General features: G+C 37.2%; 1 protein-coding gene across 1 annotated transcript in view; it reads right to left on the bottom strand.

Annotated features, from left to right (window-relative positions):
* Positions 1-15,562: 15,562 nt before the first annotated feature.
* VPS50 (VPS50 subunit of EARP/GARPII complex) overlaps positions 15,563-22,371 on the bottom strand; it is a 135,864-nt gene continuing 129,055 nt past the window's right edge. The window contains exons 26-28 of the mRNA XM_027102470.1: positions 20,857-20,978; positions 18,808-18,997; positions 15,563-16,289 (exon numbers count right to left, since the gene is read on the bottom strand). Coding sequence (XP_026958271.1) covers positions 16,170-16,289; positions 18,808-18,997; positions 20,857-20,978 — 432 coding nt within the window. The 3' untranslated portion in view covers positions 15,563-16,169. The remainder of the gene's footprint in view (positions 16,290-18,807; positions 18,998-20,856; positions 20,979-22,371) is intronic.

Genomic DNA, 22,371 nt, shown 5'->3' with positions numbered 1-22,371 from the left:
ACTGAATCACTTTGCTGTACAGCAGAAATTAACACAACATTGTAAATCAACTATACTTCAATAAATTTTTTAAAAGCTATGTTTACACTATACTATAGTCTATTAAGTGTTCAATAGCATTATGTCTAAAAAACCCAACCTACATACCTTAATTTTAAAAAAAATACTTTATTGCTAAAAAGTGCTATCATCTGACAACTCAAGCCTTGCTGCAAATCTTCAATTTGTAAAAAATATGTTATCTGTGAAGCACAATAAAGTGAAGTACAATAAAACGAGGTTTGCCTGTATAAGGTTCTATTTCTATTATGGCCCCTATAAATATACCTTCCATATCTCTGAAAGCAGATATAGAAAATAAATAAATAGATAAGTAAACATCACTCTGATAACTATATTCTAATGAGGGAACTCTTACGGCTTCTCCAGGTCCTGCCTTCTGTGCACTACCTGCAAGTAGGGTTATCTTCCAATACAAACCTGTCTCGTAAAAAAAGTTTCCTTAGAAGGTACAAGCATCAGTTCGATTCTAGTGCCTATAAGTGCACTTGTAATAGCCTGAAAGTAGACTTAGTATCTATGGAACATCCTATTTTCCTTTTTTCTTTGACTGCCAGAAAGGTGACATAAATTCTGTATTATTTCAGTAATAAGTGAGTAAGTGAAACTGTACAGCTCTTTTCCCTCCACACATGACATCTGATTTTTTTATATGTACGTATGCTTTATATGTATAGACATATTCAAATTACTTTTGGAAGTACAATGGGGCATATTTTAGAAAAAAATAAATATTTATAAGTGTCAATCCAGAAAATCTTTCTCTGTACACTACATCTGATTCCTCATGGTCATTCCCATTACAGCACAAGTTAGAAGACCTTTCAGGAGTTGGTCTATATCAAGGAAAATTAGAAATAAGTCCATGGTTCAGTAAAAGCTATTTTACCTCTAGAATATGTACATCAAATTTTGACAGAAAAAACTCTATGACCAGACTCTGCTAAACAAAAGAGCCATTTTTTACCTAATAAGAACCTTAAATTTATAATGCTTTTCACAATTTGCAGTTACCTGGCGAGGTGGCCAGTGTCAGAGCTATTATCATTAGTATCTCTGGTTTTCACATGCAAAATCCAAGTGTAGAGCAGCCCAGTGATTCATCCCAGGCCTCAAACCTTGGTTTTGAACCCATGGGCTGTCCAGCCCCAGAGCTCCTTCTATTACAACATTCAGGTTTCCTCTAACAGGCTTCCAGGGGCTACTGCAGCTCTCTGGGAAGACTATAATCTTTGTCTCCGATTTATCAGCACCTTCACAAAGAGATTCTGGTTAATCATGACTTCTCAAGGCTAAATATCCTCTGCCAAGTAAACAACAGCACCCACTGCAACAGTAAAATCTTCAAAATGTCGGCTCTAAGACCACGGAATAGGGATCTCTCAACTAAGCTCTCTTTACTATTCATTTAAATACAGACGATAAACAAGCAGCTGGAGAATCACATTTCAACATGGAAAGTCACCTAGAAAAGTGTCTTTGAAAGACTGTTCTCTCAAGATGCTCCTTGAACAAGAGTTCTCTGGTATTAGTTTCCTAGGGTTGCCATAACAAATTACCACAAATTGGGTGACTGCTATGATCTGAATATTTGTGTTCCCCCAAAATTTACATGTGGAATCCTAACGCCCAATATGCCAGTACTAGGAGGTAGGGTCTTTGGGAGGTGCTTAGGTCATGAAGGCAGAGCCCTCATGAACAGGATTAGTGCACTTATAAAAAAGACCCCACAGAGCTCCCTCGTCCCCTTCTGCCACATAAGGACACAGTGAGAAGTCTGCAACCCAGAAGAGGGCACTTAACCAACCATGCTGGCACCTTGGTCTCTGACTTCCATTTTCCAAAACTGTGAGAAATAAATTTTTGTTGTTTACGAGCTATCCTGTGATATTTTGTTCTAGCAAACCAAATGGACTAAAACAGTGACTTAACACAATAGAAATGTATTCTCTCAGGGTTCTGGAGGCCAGAAGTCTGAAATCAAGGTGCTGGCAAGATTGGTTCTTTCTGAGGCCTTTGAGTAGGAATCTGTTCCATTCTTCTCCCCTGGCTTCTGGTGACAATCAGCAATCCTTGGCATCCCTTGACACGTAGATGTATCACTCTAATCTCTGCCCCCTTCACATGGCCTTCCTCTCTCTGTATGTGTCTCTCTGTTCTTCTTATAAGGACACCAGTTATACTGGATTAAAGGCCCACCCTATACAAGTATGACTTCTTAGCTAATTACAGTGACCCCATTTCCAAATAAGTTCACATTCTGAGGTGCTGGTGGTTAGGACATCAACATAAATATATATATTTTTTACATAATAAAGAATATTTATTATCATTATCTTTATTAATAGGAGGAATTGTATTTTCTTTTTTTTTTAAATAGATCTGTACTGGAGTATAATTACTTCACAATACTGTGTTAGTTTCTATTGCACAACAAAGCGAATCAGCCACATGCATATACATGTCCCCATATCCCCTCCCTCTTGAGCCTCCCTCCCATCCTCCCTATCCCACCCCTCTAGGTCATCGCAAAGCACCGAGTCGATCTCCCTGTGCTATGCCGCTGCTTCCCACCAGCCAACTACTTTACATTTGGTAGTGTGTATATGTCGATGCTACTCTCACTTCACCCCAGCTTCACCCTCCCACCCCGTGTCCTCAAGTCCATTCTCTATGTCTACCTCTTTATTCCTGCCCTGCAACTAGGTTCATCAGTACCAATTGTTTTTCTTTTAGATTCCATATATATGTGTTAGCACACGGTATTTTTTTTTCTCTTTCTGACTTACTTCACTCTGTATGACAGACCCTAGGTCCAACCACCTCACTACAAATAACTCAATTTCATTTCTTTTTATGGCTGAGTAATATTCCATTGTATATATGTGCCACATCTTCTTTATCCATTCATCTGTTGATGGTCATTTAGGTTGGTTCCAAGGACATCAACATATATTTTTGAGGGGACACAATTCAACTCATAACACTGGTCAAATAATGTTGAGAATTAGCCCATACTATGTTACCTTCTTTGTAAATCTGTATTAGCATATTAAGAATTTTGAAGTAAAGGAATCTGTTTATGCTTCTTCTAAGTCAGCATTTCCAAGGTACCCACACATCATTTTATTTACTTAACATCTATTAACATCCTGAGACTCAGTGTTCTGAGAAGCACACCATGGGAAACGTTGATCAGGAAACCCTTTGACATCTCCGTATGCCAGCGATACCGTCCCACTTCCTAGTTGTTAATGAGGATTTCCATGGCTGCTGTGCTCAGCTAATTGCTCAATGATGACAATAAGGTTAAGGTTGCAGCAAAACTCTTTCATGATGCTGTGTTACCAGTGCCTGTGCTTCTCCCCATTGACTCACTTAGCAATGTGGTGGGGTAGTCCCCAGAGTGAAGTGGGTAAGAACTTATGCTTAGTAAGTGTTAAGCCCTCTTCACTGCTGGGGGAAAACTAAAAACTGTTAGAGCATATCCTGTGGCTCCTGGCTAAGAAGCATTATGAGACTGATTTTCACTAGAAAATTCATTGTGTGTGCATGTGTGTATGCTCATCGAGGGCCAGAATTACTCCTTACTCATACTTGTGTATTCTAATTGCCTACTACAGGGTCTGGAATTCATTAATGTATTCAATATTTATTTTTGAATGTCCACTCTAATTCATTCACAATGTATTTATTGAATACTAAGTGCTAGGGGTTCAGCAATGAATAAGCACAGATCCCGTGCTCTCAAGAACCTTGTATTCAAGTGAAGTGAAACAAACAATAGACAAGACTAGCAATAAGTAAAATGTTTTCAATAGTGATAAATGCTACGAAAAAGAACACAAAACAAGGTGATTTAATAGGGAAGTAGGTGGTTTCAGGGGGGATGATACTTTAGATGGGGTTGCCAGGGAAGGCATCACTGAGGAAGTGACATTTGCACTGAGCCGTGAGTGATGCAAAAGAGCCCGCTATGGAAGATTTAGAAGAACAGCATGTGCAGAGGCCCTGAAGGGATGAGAGGTTGATATGTTCGGGTGGTAACAGAAAGAACAGTGTGGCTGAACCAGGCTGAGCAAAGGCAGAGCATCAGCTGAGGCCAGAGAAGTACACAGGGTGTGCTCAATAAATGGCATTAGAAAATCAAGTTAGACCATGCTTTCTGAAAACAGTATCAAGGCAATGGTCTACAAAGGATATTTTTTCAGATGTTAGAATTCACTGATATAAAAAAACTTCTAAGTATATGAAAGTTATTATTACCCTGATATCAAAACTTCAAAATCTCTAGACACTTGGAAACTAAGCAACACACTTCTAAGTATTCTAAAGGTCAAAGAGGAAGCCTCAAGGAAAATCAAAAGATAAGGTGAACCAATAAAAATACATTATAGCAAAACTTGTGGAAAAGAGCTAAATCAGTGCTGAGTAAAATCTGTAATACTAAATGCTTACATTAGAAAAGAGGAAAAGTCTCAAAGAAATAAGCTAAATGCACACCAAAAAAGAAGATCAAAGGAACTGAAAGCAAACAGAAAGAAAAAATAAGAGCAGAAATTGCTGAAATTGAAGATAGAAAAATTGAGAAAGTCAATAAAGAGCTGGTTCTTTGCAAAGATCAATAAAATGGACAAACTCTAGCAAGACTTAAAAGTGAAAAATGATAGAAGATACAAATTATCAATATCAGGAATGAAATAGTAGGTACCATCACAGACCCCACAGGCACCAAAGGGATAATAAGAAAATATTACAAAGAATTCTATACAAATGAATTTGACAGCTTACATGAAATGAAGCAAATGCTCAAAAAACACCAACTACTACAATTCACTCTATGAAACAGATCATCTGAATAGCCCTTTATCTATTAAGAAAATTGTACTCATAATTTAAAACCTCCCACCCAAAAAGAAATCCCCAGGCCCAGACTGTTTCACTGAAGAATGAACACCAATTCAAAACAATCTTCTCCAGAAAATAGAAGAGGAGGAAACACTTCCTAATTCATTTTAAAAGTTACTATCACCCCGATATCAAAACTTCACAAAAACAGTTCAAAAAAGAAAACTACAGACGAATATTCCTCATGAATATAGATATAAATATCCTTAAAATATATTAACAAATAGAATTCAGTGATATATAAAAAGAATTATACACCATGACCAAGCAGGATTTATGCCAGGTATGCAAGATTGGTCTGATATTTCAAAAAGCAATCGATGTAATCCACACATCAACAGGTTGAAGAAGAAATTATATGTGGATTACATTTCCCTCACTGGCCAGAGGTACAACTACATTACAAACCTAGACAGGCTCTCGGAACACTTCAACACAAAGGTGCTTTAGGGCTGGGTGCCTTTGTAAAACAGGGTGCCTAATTTGTTGAATTCCTAAGACATCATAAGTGGTCAAGTTACTGAGGCATGTGCTATCTATTTACTCTATTCTAGGTTAAAATTACCAACTCATACAATGACTAAGTCTATTTTCCAATTTACAGACACAGAACCAGGGCAAATGGAAAACAGAAAAAACACTCAGTTAAGAGTTAATAAAAATACTACTATCTCATTAGCTGATAAGACTTGCTTTCAAAACGAATCCTAAAGCACCATTTTAATCAAATTGCCCATTGACAGTTGTAGAGCAAATATGGTGAGGCCTTCTGTCATCTCTTTGAACTGGTGCACTGCAGAGTATCAAGAACCGCTTGCCCGAGGTAGGACCTTCCACACTACCGTGCCAATGGAAAATATGGAGACTGCCAAAAACAAACAGAAAGCCTACACAGGCTTAATGTTAGAAGTGTTTTTATTATGACTCAGAAAAATATAACACACCTTAGAGACATCATAGTGGTTTACTCACTTCCTATAAAAATACATTATTTTTAGAGGATTCTAAGAAACTGAAGCAAAGGCAGCTAAACTCATTGTTATCCACCTGCAGGATTGTGGAACACACAGCATCTCATTAGTCTTCAGTTACATAGCCTGAGGGTGAGAGTTTGGGGTGACCAAGTGGTAATGAACCACATTTGGGGAGTAGGCAACTTGCCCAAGGAAGGTGAAGTATCTAAATCCAACTCTAGGTGCTATTTATACATATATTGTTCACCACATCCCAGTTCATGCATCATCAACTCCTTCCTTCCTTCCCTCCCTCCCTCCCTCCCTCAGGGACTCTTTCCAATATGGATTCCTCTTCCTCCAATGAAACTATGCTATAGAAGTGGACCTCAAACCTGAAGACATCGTCTATAAGGCTTATTCTGCTCAAGGCAGGGCCATCTGCGGAATTCTGGCTTTGTGTCGCTGATGGTTTCATCATTCAGGAAGCAGGGGGAGGCACAGGGCCAGTATGTGTGCACTGCACAACTGTAGGAGGCACTATTCCCACTGCAGTCCATGCGACGCTGCCCCCTGCAGTTGTGTAGTACACAACACACAGCCCTGAAGGCAGCTTTTTAAACCTCATTTTTCAAGTAAGGGAGAACTGATTAATAAAGGGAAGATGATGAGAGTGTTGGATGAATGGAACTAAATTCCTAGGATTCATAATACCTTGGTCAAAAATGATCCTTGTACCATAAAAATAATTAATACATATTGTATCGCATTGGGCACTTTACTAAGAATTTTACTTATTTTTACCTTTAATCTTCCCCTATGACATATTATTCTATTATTCCAATTTTACAGATGAGGAAACTGAGGCAAAAGGAGGTTAAGTAACTTGCCCAAGTTCACCTAGCATGTTAGACCCTGGAGCTGAGTAGCTTAACTATTATACCATCTCCCCCAAGAGAAAGCAAAATTCAAAAAATGGTCAGGAAAAGATATCACAATCCTGTGTCCAGACTAAGAGGGAATTTAGCTCTAGAAGAACATTAAAAAGAAGAGAAAGGGAGAAAAGAAATTCTGACTAGGGAGTTCAAAGCAATCATTCTGAGAAGGAGAAAGAGTCCTCTGAAGATGATAGTGTACCTGCCCAAGGAATATTCTACTCATTTCACTGTAGAAAGTACAAAAGATGAAGAGAGAGGTAGGTGCATAACCAGAGTCAAATGCAAAAGAGTGACAAGTGACCTTTCAGGAGGTTAGAGCACAGTGTGACCTGAGATATCAGGAGCCTCAGGACAACTCTCAGTGTGTTTACATATATGTTCCAGGCCCGAAGGAGGAGGAAAACACATCACTGCTTGAGGTATACGAAGTAATATTAATTAGGTTTAAATTAAAAAGACGAATGTTCATTATAATTAGAAAAGGAAGAACAAACACTATTAAGATAAATGGAAGTCAGAGATACATAATACTCCAATAAGTAAACAAACACCTAGAAACTTTACATTAGTTCAAGTCTTCCTCCTGTGGTTACAAAGGAACTAGATGTGAGATCTAGCAGAAATTTCTGCACAATTCTACAAATGGACACAAAGTGTCTGAAGCCTAGAATTAGGTGAATAACATTCTAATATTGAGAGGGATTAAGCATCCCACACAACCAGCTGGTGAGCTTACCATGGAATACTGGCAGATTTCAAGAATAACATATTAAAAATTAGCTTGTGAGCATTATAAAAGGTCATCATCAAAAGCCAGTGTAGAATCAAGCGAGGACAAGAATACTAAAATATTTCCACTTATCCTTTTGACAGTGTTGTTACTATTTTATTCCTAGCAAAGAATTTCACAAAATTTCATATTACCTTTGTGGTCAAAGTAGAAAAACCTGGGGAAAATGATAAAAGGTAGTACACTCATAGTTCTAATATACCTGTTCAAAGAGTTCTGATTACCGGAGTTACCTTGTGCTGGGCCTGAAAGCTCTGTCCTTGGTTCACTCCCACTTTCATTTTTATCCACTTGACTGAGGACCTACAAGAAATACCACCTTATTGCCTGGGCAGCAAAGTGGGGCATACTTCATATTCTGAATGGCAGAATCTAGAACCAAAAAATCCTAGACAGGCTACAGTAAGGCCAAAAGTAATAAAATAACATATATACAAAAATTGTGTAAGATCTTGAATCGACATTTAAAATAATCCACTGCACAAATGCTTAAGAGGACAGATTTTAACAGCACTGAATCAATGTAAGACCTTCAGGTGACTACCTAAAGCTCAAAATGAGTTAGCATCCTGCATACGATCTGGTTATCATCATTAATGCTGCTGCAGGTAGCATTAATAGAAGGGAGATAGAAACATTCCTATATTCTCTCTGATCAGAAAGCAGAACACAGGACAATGAATGTAGGCCCCATGGAGTACAGGTTTCAGATCCAGGGACACCTCTGATGAGAGGTTGTGAGGAGGCAAGTTTCCTGATGCTGGAAATTCTCAGAAAGTAGCTAGGACTGATCTGGTAAGTATGCTGTACAGGATATCCTGCCTTGTGAATACTCAGAGGTTATGGATATCCATAACTTTCCTAGTGGAAGGTTGCACTAGGTAACCTTGAAGCTTCCTACTAGCTTCAAAACTGTTAGATGTTACTCTGGAAGCTTCTCAGCACCTTATCTTGTTATCCCCTGGGGCTATGTATAATATTATGCATCCCTGCTGCCAGGCCCATATGCTGCCTTCCATATAGACCCACTGGATCCTGGGAAAACAGGATGCTCCTGGACTTTGTGTTCACATAAGATTCCTGATGTTCCCTGCCTACTTGTCACTCCCCCACCTCCATGTAGATCTATGGTGGACTCCCCAAATTATGGTAAGAGATAATTGTTTGTTTTTTATTTTTCATGCTCAATTGTTATTTGTTTTCACTAAAATATTTTTTACCCCCCAACTCTACCTCGCCAGATGGACAATTTTAGTGTGATGCTGTCACTGCTAAATCTTCCTATTTCAAATGCTACAGTTATGTTTTTTATACATTGTCCCTGAAGTTCAGGGAACAGCAGCTCATAGCATCAACTGGTCAATACCTGCTCATCCCAACCCCTGCACAAAGTCTTCTACGCCACCATCATTTTTATTAAATTGTGATCTCTTCCCAAAGTTCCTCTTCATGTCCTCCTGAAGATGAAAGAGCAAAACAAGGGTCAAAGGAAAAAGAGAAGTTTGACCTGTAACAAAAACAAAACACCCCCCCCCAAAGAACCCCACAAACAAACAAATAAACCCAAAAGCTGTTTTGGCCTAAAATTCTCTTAAAAAACCATCAAGATGCCTTAAACCATAAGAGCCCAGTACCTTTTACCATGGTTAAATACCAGCCAAACAACACTGCAAATTGCCAGTATGTTGAAAACTCCTCTGATACGTTCAAAGTGGTCAATCGAATTTCACTTATGAAAATCATCTTGGCTTTTCTCTATAAGATACTTAGGAAAGCATTTAAACCCCCTTCCAACAAGTGAGCTTTTTAAAGATGAAGACAAAGTACTTACTGAGAAAAGTGTATCAGGTACTGCCAAATCTCAGCCCCTAAGCCCGCACTAATTATAATCTCATTTAGAATTTTATTATTGATACACACTTAAATCTCAGGGACAAAACTGCAGTTAGTTTGCTTGTAACAGCCTTGTCTCAAAGATTAATGACTCAGAAGAGGTAACTGATGGGCCTCAGCTAAAATAAATTTAAAAATAACTATTCCATTATCTGAAAAAATAGACACCAGGGCAGTACATTTGTTTAGTCAATGAAGTTGGGAGCTCCAGGAGATGTAGGTGAACATACAAGCCTGGAGAGGAAAATATCAGGTCCTCGTATTTATAAATTTACAAATTATAAAGAAACCTATTAAAAGAATTGAAAGTACTCTTCTGACACTCTTAAGATATTAATAAATGGCAGGGTTGTATCTCCATTAATGCTTCTGTTGGTTTTCTGGGTATTTCCCTTTTCTTTGCTTCTCACTAGCACGCAAGTGCCATTTTTCCTCCTTCAACCCTCAAAGAAGCTGAATTACTAAAACCTAGTTGACACAGTGTAAACAAAAACATGTCCACTTGCAGAACCACTTGTTCCCCAAAACGTGGCAAGACTGAGGCTAGAGAAAGAGGCTGACTTTCTCAGTGGGGTGACTGATGAAAAAGGAAGGTATGGAGAAGAGCAAAGTGGAGAAAAAGGAAGGCAATTCTGTCAAATGGACAGGAGACCAAAGAAGGGACACAGTGCTGTGCTGCCCCGAGTGTGAGCATTCCTATTACCCGTGGGCCACCTGCCACTCCACAGCAGCCCTAGACTTAAACCCCTGAACAGAGACTGGGAAGACTGTGTATCTTGTTATGAAGAGGAGGCAAAAAAGAAAACCTTGCGCACGCCTGAGGTGGAACTGAGCATAACATTTAGGATTTCCTTAGAAGCTGATATGGCAGCAGAAACACTAGCACTGCCAGATGTATCATACCTGACTTTCTTGATTTACGGGTCAGAAGAGGGTCCCTTGGGTGGTTTACCAACAGAATGCATGAAGGAAAAGACTCTTGAGCATTTTGCCTGTCATAATGGCATAAACACTGATTCTCACCTCCCCAAGTCAAGACACATCACTCACCTGCAGCAGGCTCTGCTATTAAATCTGGAAGCACTAAAAGCGGAAGGAGCCCCAGTGAGGACCAGCGTGAATTCTGCAGTGCGCCAGCCAACCCTTCAGGAAGGAGGCAAAAGTACAGCCAAGGAACTGACCAAGGGAGGCAATTCAGGCAGACCAGGCTTCTGAAGGAACGTGAGGAGGTCCATCAGTGGCCAATACATAGATCAGACCTCTACTAGAAGCTGTGATGGAAAGAGCGCTGGGTTCACGTGCTGCTTCCCTGCCTTGCAACGTGAGTCTGGGCAGACAGCTTCAGCCTCCTGGGCCCCGATCACCATCTCCACAAAACAAAGTTAATATAATAACCACCATTTATTGAACCCTTAACTAAATGCTAGGCACTGTTCTAAGAACTTAATTTCACATTTTCTTTTATCCTTACAACAGTTCTATGAAGTAGGTACTATTATTATCTCATCTTAGATAAACAGAAATTTAAAATTATTGACACAGAGGAGTACCTAGAGACTAGGCAGGAATGAAAGAATATGAACTCAGCAGAAGCCCAGTCGCCAACACACATCCAGCTCACGCCAAGCCTCCCTTGTCAAATCATCAGCTGGCCCCTCTCCGTCTGATTCAATGAACTGCTGAGAGAATCAAAGACAAAATCTCTGTAAAATACATTATATTAGTTATTCCTGCAGTTCCACTTTTCTCACTGCTTGTGACTTATGCACCAATTAAAACTGTCCTGGGAGAATCTTTCTGATTCTACTCAAGTCAGAGTAAAGGACACACACATGGTTGGTGGCTTGTTCAAACACTAGTCACTCATAAAGGCTCATATGGGGAAGGCAATGCTCTAAGATTTATTCCGAAGAAAAGTATCAATTCTTATCCTAAAGTGGGGAAAAAAGAAAAAAAAAGGCCCGCTCAGCAGTCTGTCTGTAATAGCTATACTACAGTCCTTTGAGGCTGCTGGTCTGGGAACCAGACTCTGAGAACCACTGGTCTAGGGCGCAGCCTATTAAAACAAGTCAATCTTCATCTCAGGCTGCCTGCAGGTGTGCAAAAAAAATTAAGGAATAGAAGTATTTGCTCCTTCTTAAACTGCTATTGTTTCAGCTTCCAATGCCAGTGGGCACCTCTCTTCAACAATCATCCTTTCCTCAGTACTGAGAAGTCAATAAACAAACATCGATTATGTGTCTGATCCAGGACAAGGACCTCTGGAGTGTAAAGAAGTTAACTCGTGACAGTCCTGCCCCAAAGAAACTGCCCAGCTGTTCAGGACAGTTTAGGAGGGAATTCTAGTTTGATGGGCCCAAGCACTTGCATCTCATCCATTCGACCACTCCATCCATCGTGTAGTTTTGAGCAAAGTAAGATTCTGTGCTAAGTGCTGTCAAGGTGCACAAGGAAACACACAGATGGATGTTCTGGGTTTTCCCTCCTGTATACAGACTCCCTCCTCCCTTCAGCTGATGGGCCAGAGGAGGAGATTCATTCATTTGAATGCAGAGACTAAAAGTATAATTCGAGTACCTGCAGGTACGGCCTGACCTGAACTGTTCACGTCTCAAAATGCCTGTCACTCGTTATTGAATAACATCTGCTGCTTTATTCATTTGTGTCTCCTGCTTGGGTGCTTGAGACATCTAAGTTTGTCGCATCTCCTTAGTTTTCTCTGTGTCCCCCGCTTTCGCGCTCCCTTCTGTGTACCAACCACAGGGGCTTTTCTGATCCTCAGGCACACTCTTCCCTTAGCCTCCTCACCCAACTCCTACTCATCCTCAGTCTCCATGTGAACACCTCTTCCCCAGTGGAGCCTTTCCTGATGCCTACTCCAGAATTTTCTTTTGGCTTACATCTATTTATCCTGCTAGACTTAAGCTCCCTGAGAGCAGGTGTTATCTGTCCAATCCACTAGAGCCCTGCCAGTACCTGACACCAGGCAGACACTGGTATGACCCTGGAGCTCACTCAGCTGCTTAGGGGATGAGCTGACTAAAGGAAGGGGTAGCACTGGAACTCATCTTTCCAAAGAAAATGGCTCTCTCCTCCCAGACAAAGGAACAACACCCGCAGGCCCCGGGTCACTAGGTGGCAAGCTGCTGTATTTGCTATAAAAAATCCTCCCCCAGTACAGTCTCTGTACTCTGCTAGCCCTGTCTCACCTCTCATGAGGACAATGGCAAGTGGGTAGGGGACAAAGGCTTCTCTTTTTTTTTTTCTGTCCAAAGCTTGTAAGTTTCCCCAAGAAAGCCTATTCCTTAACCCACTATGTGTGATGTAAAAACTGTCCTGAGCCCAGTTGCAAGGCAGATGGCAACTCTGGAAAAAAATGATGCAGGTACACTTAGCAACATTCACAAAAGGATATGCCGATCAAAAAAAGTTTCATCAGAACTAATGAACTACTCTTTCCTCCATCATTTTGGATGAGTTAAGAATTCTCATGTATAAATCTGACACAGCTTTGTCCTTGGGAGAGCTGTGCAGCTTAAACTTTTTGATGGCCTTTAAAAATCTGTAGATGATAAGAATTGTGCAAATATGTTTCAACACAATAAAAAAAATCTGTAAAAAGCTGCACTGGTTTTAACATTTACAAAGAATACACCAGAGTATTAATAATTCTCTTGTCATTAATCATTGTCCAGAGTTAAATATCATTTTGTTAACCACTAAGTCTGTATTAAAATTACTCCAAAGAGTAAATATAAATTAGAAATATTTCTCCCCTGGACCACTTCTTTTTCTCTAAGCACAACTTTTATTTCACCTTCAGGCACATTTTTTCATTTGAAAAGATAACTATGCTTTCAAAGTGAACTGAATTACAAGCCTTTTTTTATGACTACATTTCAGTGAATGGGTAAAGAAAAAGCTATGTAATCTAACTTAAAGTTTCACTTCAGCACTCAGCTAAATAGAAGATTTCAAAGGAAATTCTGCTTAAAGATATGATAAAATACCATACGATCCTGGCTTCAAGAGAAATTCGATTTCAGTAAGTTGAGCAAATGAGCTTATTAGTCAAAGTGAATTTATAAGATCTCTATAGGTTTCATAAACTGAAGCAAACTAGTTCACTTGAATTGCTATGCATCTCCCTAGTATTTCTTAATGCGAAACAATGTATTTGTAGAAATCATCATTCTTTCTCAGGGGATAATTTACCAGGCTCTCATTTCAACTTAAAATCTTGAATTCTACAGGACACATTCATACAAAATGTCAAAGTTCAGGAACACTTAGACACTAAAAGAAATGTTTTATAACAGTAAAGTTTTTAGAACATGTATAATTCCATTTATATTCTCAAGCTTTTCAATTCTATTTATCTTAAAATTAGTTTCATAAACTTTCATAAACTTTATAATAAAATTTAAAACTTTATAATAAAAACTTTATAATAAAATTAGTTTCATAAACTGTTATGATTATAATTCAATATCATTACATAATATATTTGAGAAATGTCTGGTAACTTGTTATTAGGTAATTTAATGATTCAAATATCCTGTTATTATTTTGATGTTATTTGCACTTATTAAGTTACCTTTTAATGAAAACACAAACAAAAAACCTTTTCCAAAAAGTATCAGAAAGATTTTTATTTTGAAGATGGGGAAAGCAAAGTATGGTTAAGCAAAAAGGTCTCTCCAACTGCACGGCTGAGTCTCTAACAAAATAAGTAATTCTCTGTATCAACTGTTATCACCCAGGAAAATACCCTACCAGGCAGAAAACTGCTGTTCATACTATCCAGAGTGAACTAAAGTAGAAATTAAAGAAAGCCAACTATGAAATCTATGTGAAAAATAAGAAATAAGCGGCTCCTAATCAACTGAGAAATGAGATTGATAAGCTCTTTATGTGCCCAGTTGAATACGGCATTGAAACACAAGGACCAAGCTTATCTCATGTTTGTTTTCTTCAAGTGGCTGCAAATAGATAATGGCTACCAGCAGGATCTACCTTACAAGTACACAGTCTAGTTCCACAAGTAGATCACAATGGCACCAAATTCATACCTTTTCACAAGAAGGGAGATTTACTGTCAATATTAAATTGGCAGCAAATGAACAGGGAAGCGAGAGACTGAAAACAAAAAACTCATCACACAGATGCAAACTAACACCCCTCACACAGACATAGTCTCAAAAAGTGTTTCATGTTATCTTGTGCCGGTTATGGGTACCTGCAGCGACCGATGGACACTGAGTGGCAATTATCTCCTTGTCACCTCTGTGCTTGATCACATGTCACACCTTGCCCTTCACTTCAGCACCTCAGCTCTCGAAGACTCACAGTACACAAGGCCAGTTTCTCATGAGATGTTTCAGGATTGTGAGCTATTGATGTTACAGGTCATGCCAGTAATCCTGGACCAACACACAAGCTTCTCCCCAGTCAGAAAGAACATGCAAAAAATTCCTTATCAGACAGTTGGCAGGAGCGCAAGGGAAATTGGTTTTTATGTCATATTTGCTGGTAGAATATCCCTGGCTTCAAAGCAAAGTTTAGAGTAACAGTACACAGTTACTAAAGACTAATTAAGTTCCGAAGTTTATCACTGGCTAAACTCACATTGTATCTGTGATACAAAGCAGATATTTAAGAATGGTGAACATATGACCCTGTACTTATGCTTGACTAAACTACCTGGCAATTCTTTCCCTGAGTCAGCTAAGCCAGGTTTTGCTGTTCTAAGAGAAAAGTTAAATTCGAAGAGGGTAAAGCTTACAGGGAAAAATATCCCATTATTTAAAAAGGAAGGGAGGGAGGGAGGGAGGGAGGAAATCCTACCATCACCATTCTGCATGCTACTCAGGCACTGAAGAGGTTTACCCAATGAAATTACTTTTCACCATTGGTTTCAGGATACAAGACCATTAAAATTAGAAAACACTAAAAAAAAATCCCATTATAGTTTCATGAAATCTGCCTGCTGTGGAAAAATATCAAAATGCAGTCTCACATAGGCTGATCATGTTAGAGTACAATATTTATTAAATTTCATCATTTATGATCACTCTCACAACCAAATTAACCCTAACACAACTTTCACATTTAGAAACACAGACGGCAAACTGATTTTTCAACTATTTTGCTTACATTACTTTTCAACTGTCATGCAGTGCTCATAATTAGGACATACTACTATACATTAACACTCTCATATTATGCCTATTAAGAACCAAATTCAGAGGGTAGAAAAATGCCAACATAAATTCATTCTCCAAAACTGCCCACGAATGTATTGTCACTGTTCTTTCTAATCATATATTTATAGTACATTCTTCAATAAAAGGTATAACTGTAGTCACATAACAATAGTTATGATGAGGCAATATCATTTCAAGAAAGAAATACAACAAATGAAACTAAAAATTGAAGAGAAGCAATCGGAGCATATAAAAATCATTTGAGAACACCACATAAACTCCAATGTTTTCCACTTTCCAGTTGGAAAGAACATGCACAAAGTTTTCTTAAGACAGTTGTCAGGAGTGCATGAAAAATTGGCTTTCATGTCATGTATGTTGAGAGAAGATCAATGTCATTGAGGAAAAGGGACTGTGTTCATTATCTTTTGGGTCTGTCTATATCATCTATAGCTGAGAGAAGTTTTTGTCTTGCTTTCTTATTGATATGGGATCCCAGGCAAACATTTACCAGATTGGTCAGCTGCTTCGTCGAATACTCCTGCTCAAAAAAAGAAGATTCAAATTTAGTACACTAAAACACATGTATGTGATCAATGCAAAAAACAGGCAGACAGATATTCAGGTCTCAGTGGATAGTTACTGAGCACTAGAAGTCAGTGTAAAGCAGTGGAAACTGTAGTCAAGACATGGAAGACACACTGTTTACAGAGCTGTTAATAGTGGGGAATAAGGATACCTATAGTACACACTTGAAACAGGAAGCACTAGAATGTTTTTAATACGGCACATAACATACCAATTAAGATCACACACTATGCTTCTTTCTATGACAGTCTTTGTTATTAGGTTATCAAAATACAATGACATTTCAAAATTTTAAGATGCCACTAAGTAAGCAGTTTCTAGCACTGTACCTTTTGCAAACATTTTAGGTAAAAGAAAAAAATCTCCAACCACAGAACACCTCTTCTGAGATATAACAAATGAATAAGGTAACAAAGGACAAAAAGTTACTGGTTTTTAAACCCTCATATTATAATTGGTAGCTAGAAAGTACAATGAAGACTACAGTTGACCCTTGAACAATGCAGGGATGAGGGGTGCTGACCCTCCATGCAGTGGAAAACCTGCACATAATTATAGTTAGCCCTCCTCATCAAGGTTCCTCTATATTCGAGGATTCAACCAACTGAGGATGATCATGTAGTACTATAGTATTTACTATTGAAAAGATTTGCATATAAGTGAACCTGTACCGTTCAAATCCATGTTGTTCAAGGGTCAACTATATAAGTATTATTTTGCTGTACAAATCAATTTAGTTCCTGAATTTCAGATAAGTTGTTAGGATGAGCATGAATAGGAGCTCATCAGAAAGTTTTATATCTTCATTTGGTTCTGGAGGATGAAGAGTAAGAGTTCAGCTCAGGAAAGAGTTGTGTACTAGCATCTAATAAGAAAAGAACATGTCTTCACTGAATGTAACCAATAAAACAGTGCAATTTCAAAACATGAGAAAGAGTTCATCTTAAAAATTCAGCAAACTGCTCAGTTTGTGTATCGGATCTCTGAGAGCACCTGTAAACACCTCATAAATTCTCTCAAGCAATCACTCAACATTTAGAAAGTACCACCCAAGCACTGCACTAGACATTGTGGAAAGTTCTCTGAAAACAGGACAATCCGGGCTGCTGGGAAAATTTCACTGTATTACAAATATCAGTTAGTTAAAGCTTTTCCAAAATACGATTACTAAAAATTTTAGTCCACTATATTAAAAGAAGAAACCCTAAAATGGGCATCGTTCTTACATCAAATAATGGACCTCTACGAGCTGTGCTTTTTCTCTTCAGCTACTTGTCCTTTTACCCCAAATCCCTTCCTCAGTACCAACCCCAAAGTGTTCACAGCTTACTTTATTAAATGGATTCTAGCAACATCAGCAGTTCATCTGCATCTGGTTTAGCATTTTGGTTCTCAAATGGCGGAGGTCAATGGGACAAAAAGTGGTGACATTTTTCTCAATTCTGGTGTATTGATTAAATCACTGAAAATAACATGTACATTTCTACTTTGCTCCCAAAGATCTGAAACTGCCCCTACAGTGGGCACGTTTACACAAAGTTCAGGCTAATGGTCCAGAGTAAAACTCATTTCATTTATCTACAGTGTTGAAACTAGAAAGGATGAGCCTGATAAAGTAAATATAAATAATTCCTTACTTCCTTACCCAGTCAAATGAAATAAAAATTTACTTAGCTTTTACCCATGATGTTTACAGTATTAATAAATGTGAACACTAGAGTTACTGATGGAATAAGATTTGGTGATAATTTTAACACTTCTCATATTTTCATTAAATCTGTCTTCACATACTGCCTATCTAGACAAATGATATATAATAACAGCTATACCGAAAAGCTCCCTGTATTGAGCATTCTCTGGTGATATATGTTGAGTTGAACTGTGTCAAAAAAATTCAGCATCCACAATAACACTTGCTATAAGTAGTATTTTTCTCTACTTACCTATATATTCACACAAAAGAAAAATAATCTCACCTATACTTAAGGTAAAATCTAATGTAGGATGAGGTTAAATTTAGCTCTTTAAATATTAATATACCAATCATCACTACTACATGTCAGCATGTTCAGGCCATCACCCATTCATTGTTCAGGGCTACAAGAAGGTTTAAGTTACATAACAGACTTTAGCTTGTGAATCATTTCAATGTTGCTATATTCAATTTGTCCTGATGTTAACCAATTTCAGCCTTCTCCTACAACACAGCTGCAGGATAAACACAGCTAAAGTTCAGACTCTGGCTGTTTTTCCAGATAATTACTGCTACAGTTCACAAAGTCTCAAAAGGATTTGATCAGGCAAAGGACATTGCATAAACAGTGTGAATATGGTGAAGAACTGGCATAAGTAGTTCATGCTAAAAAAGCAAATGTTTCTATTTCACCCATATGATTTTGAATTATATACTAGACAAGAACAGCACAATGGATAAGGAATACAAACTTAATTAACTGTTTCCCAGCTCTCACCCTATGCTCTTTGATCCAGCGTTCCATGTCATTCTCAGTTAGATAGTAAGCTTTAATATAGGTTTCCACAAATTCTTTATCTGGAATTGGTCTAATATCTGTTAGTTTTTCAAGTTTCATTAAAAACTGCTGAAAATCCAATTGCATCAAGGCACGACCCTCATTACTACACTTCTTGACGTTGGCATATCTAAGACACACAAGAATTAAAACACATGAATGATGGGATGGTTAGAAAAAGAAACCTTTAGGTACTTAAACTTTTCTCTAATCCACATTTGGTGAGATTCTATGAGAAAAAAGAGCACATGAGCCTTGAGTCAGAAGGACTGGGTTGTGTTCCAGCCCTGTCACCAAGCAGTCAACTTACCTATCGGGGCCTCAGTTTCCTCATTTGCAAAGCAAAAAGATCAAATAACTTCTAAGGTTTCTTCCTGCTCTACAGACCATAGTTCTGCCTACTCAATTAACATAATCATCTGTAAGAATGTTAAACTGGTATTTAACTGGTATTCCAGTTAATCTGGCTGCCAAGAATTATTTATAAAACTAAGCTATGAATATTCCCAAGTAATCTTAGCTTCATAAAACTGTTCAATATTTTAACTACTCAATGCAAAGAAAACAAATGAAATAACTCTCCCGTAAACATTCAGCAAACCTAAGAAACATGTAAGCATATAAGCAAAGAAAGTACATACATATTTTTCATAAAAAAACACTTTATAGACTTATTCTGAGACCCCACACTACTAAAAAACTGTGTTCTAAGGTGGACTAGTAATAATAATAAATACGTTAACCCTAACAGTACATTTTATTATTCATAAGTCAGTGTCTCATTCCTTCAAGCATACAAAATGTGGAGAATTCAACACTAGGAAATGAGGTACTTCCCCTAAGGAAATCTGCAAGAAAACTAGTTTATATTATTTAAAGTGACCAAGCTTTTTTTTTTTTAAATAAGAAGTGTTTTATACACAAATATAACATTTGTTATTCACTTTTCTACCATTAAATAAATTTGTTAACAGTACAATCCAGTCATGATTGTTGACCGAGAGCCATTTTGGGATTTACAGCACTGCTGGTTTTAACCCTAACCCTAACCCTAACAGACTGGATGGTGTATTATACAAAATGCCAAGGCTGTTGTCAGCTTGTCACCGTCACTTCCACTTTCAAACACATTAATTTTTATGACAAATAAGAAACGATGAGAAATCAGATAAATGATAGTGTGAAAATTCAACTGATGTGCAATTCTAGATCACTGTGAATGGTCTTTGAAATAGCAGTTTGCTTTCCAGGGATATTTTAAATGTATTACTGATTCTTATTTGTATTCTAGATGTTACAGGCAGAGTAAGTATGGTCTCTAAGTGGGAAAATTACTTTTGATCTGTAAACTCAACATATGAAAGATTGATACAGTTTACAATGATATAATAATGATATTAACAGTGATATAGTGGTTATGAGGACTGATTTTACCATTAGAAAATGAGGAGTTCATAAGCCTTCTCTGCATTTAAAAACTGTGTGAACTTGGACAAGTTACTTAACCTCTTTAGCCTTGAGTTTCTGAGGCTAGGTTATCTCTCTGTTGACAAAACAGCGAGAATACTACCACCAAAGAGAGTTTATGTTAGGATTTGGTGATAGAATCCTGTGAAGGGCTTGTTTCAATAAATGACAAATAGCACTCAATGAATGCTAGGTATAATCAACATTGTAATAACTGTATTAGGTAATAATAATTATTACTAGTTTAATTTTCAGATAACCATTAGATGCTGCATTCCTCACTCCTCTACTAGCTGATTCTAAGTCACCAGCAAGAAAAAAAGTGACACAGTGGCGTTTAAGGTCTCTTTTCTAATTACATTCCAAAGTTAAACCTGAATTACTATGAGACTGTCTGCTATTTATCACTATTTATCACTATCTCTACCTATTCTCTGCATCCATTAGTGATAACATATAATGTTATTCATATATTATGATTTATCACTGAAGAATCAGATAATGCTTTCATGAAAAACTTACCCTTCCACAATTGTTCTATTAGCCAGACGTATACAATGTTCCCAAAGTATATTAGACACGGGCAAGGGTATCCGAACTCTCTTAGAAACTTCATTTAACCTCGTGTTAAACTGCTCAAATTCCTAAGAAGACAAAAATCGTGGCCATATGTGAATATAATTATAATGTTACATTGCTTTCCCATCTTAGAGGCAAAAAAGATTTTAAAATGCTCAGAATGAAATCAAGTAAAACAAAGAGAGATAATGCCAAAGATAATTTGGACTTAGTGTGAAGTGTTTTTTTAAGTTTATCAAATTGAATAAAGCATGTTGTAATACAGAGTACACTACATTTCATCTCAAAGGAAATAAGTGTCATTAACTGATTAAACAATGTTCAAATGTTTCTACATCTCAAATTTTTGTATGACTGTCAGTATGGATTAAAAAGGCTTAATAACTAATATATCTTTAAAAATATCTTTAAGAAACCCATATTTTAAAAAAGCGTTTGAATGAGCTTTCACCTCAGAGTGAACTATTTGTAATTTGTAGCTGTACACCTTACAGAGCAATCTGATAAATTATTCTCTTTCCTAAACATTCTTTTAAAGTAAATAAATTACATACTGAATGATTCAAAAGTAATGTAATAGTTGTAAATTTTTAGCACCAAAAAAACTCCATAATATACATTATCTCATTACGCACAGAAAAACTGAACATTTTTATTACTTATTAGTACCTTTTGTGATACCACTCTACTAAAAAATATATGTAACTAATTTAGACAATTTCAACAGCTACATGAAAGCAGCAGATGGTTCACCCTTCAGTAAATTTATTTCTGATTTCTTTCGACTATTATCATCTAAATATGTTCATTTACAAAAGTAAATGCTGTTGATCCTTTCTCGACAATACAGTTCAAATAATTTTAACAAGCCTTAAAATGATATATTTTTCTTTAGTTTCCTCAATAGAGAAACTACACAATGTGTACCAAGTCAAGACTGACATGTATTCAAATAACACACAGGTGGAAAAAAATCTGATCATCACCAATCAAGCTACACATGATCGTTGTGTTATCTCTGGCTGCTTCCTAAATCACAATTTTTTTAATGATTTTTGACAGTTAACTGCTTTTAATCATTTATGAGAAAGAAGTAGGTCTTCAGTCCACTAAGCTTACTTTTGAAAATCAAAGTAAATAAGTAATTGCTCTTCCTCTTTTTCACTTCATGAATCTAGCAAAACAGTATTTGCTACTGTATTTATGCTTCACTACAGTAAACTCTGCTTTAGATTTCAAGAGTCATAATTCAATACTTTTCATTAATATTTTAAAGATAAATTTATAGGCTTACTATATGAAATGCCATTCTACTCATTGCTAAATCCAATGTTCAAGAATGCTTATTGTTCAATGAATAATAAAACTATTTCATTTTACTTATGATTCTTTTGGGACAGATTCTTTTGCAGACTGCTTTTACCTAAAGGTTTGGACTTGGAAAATAACAGAACAAAA

The sequence above is a fragment of the Aethalodelphis obliquidens genome, unplaced genomic scaffold, assembly GCF_003676395.1.
Source record: "Aethalodelphis obliquidens isolate GAN/ISIS:26980383/991018 unplaced genomic scaffold, ASM367639v1 scaffold5, whole genome shotgun sequence".
NCBI classification, from domain to species: domain Eukaryota; kingdom Metazoa; phylum Chordata; class Mammalia; order Artiodactyla; family Delphinidae; genus Aethalodelphis; species Aethalodelphis obliquidens.
The sequence above is the reverse complement of the archived record's forward strand: the minus strand, read 5'-3'. Positions and strand labels throughout refer to the sequence as shown.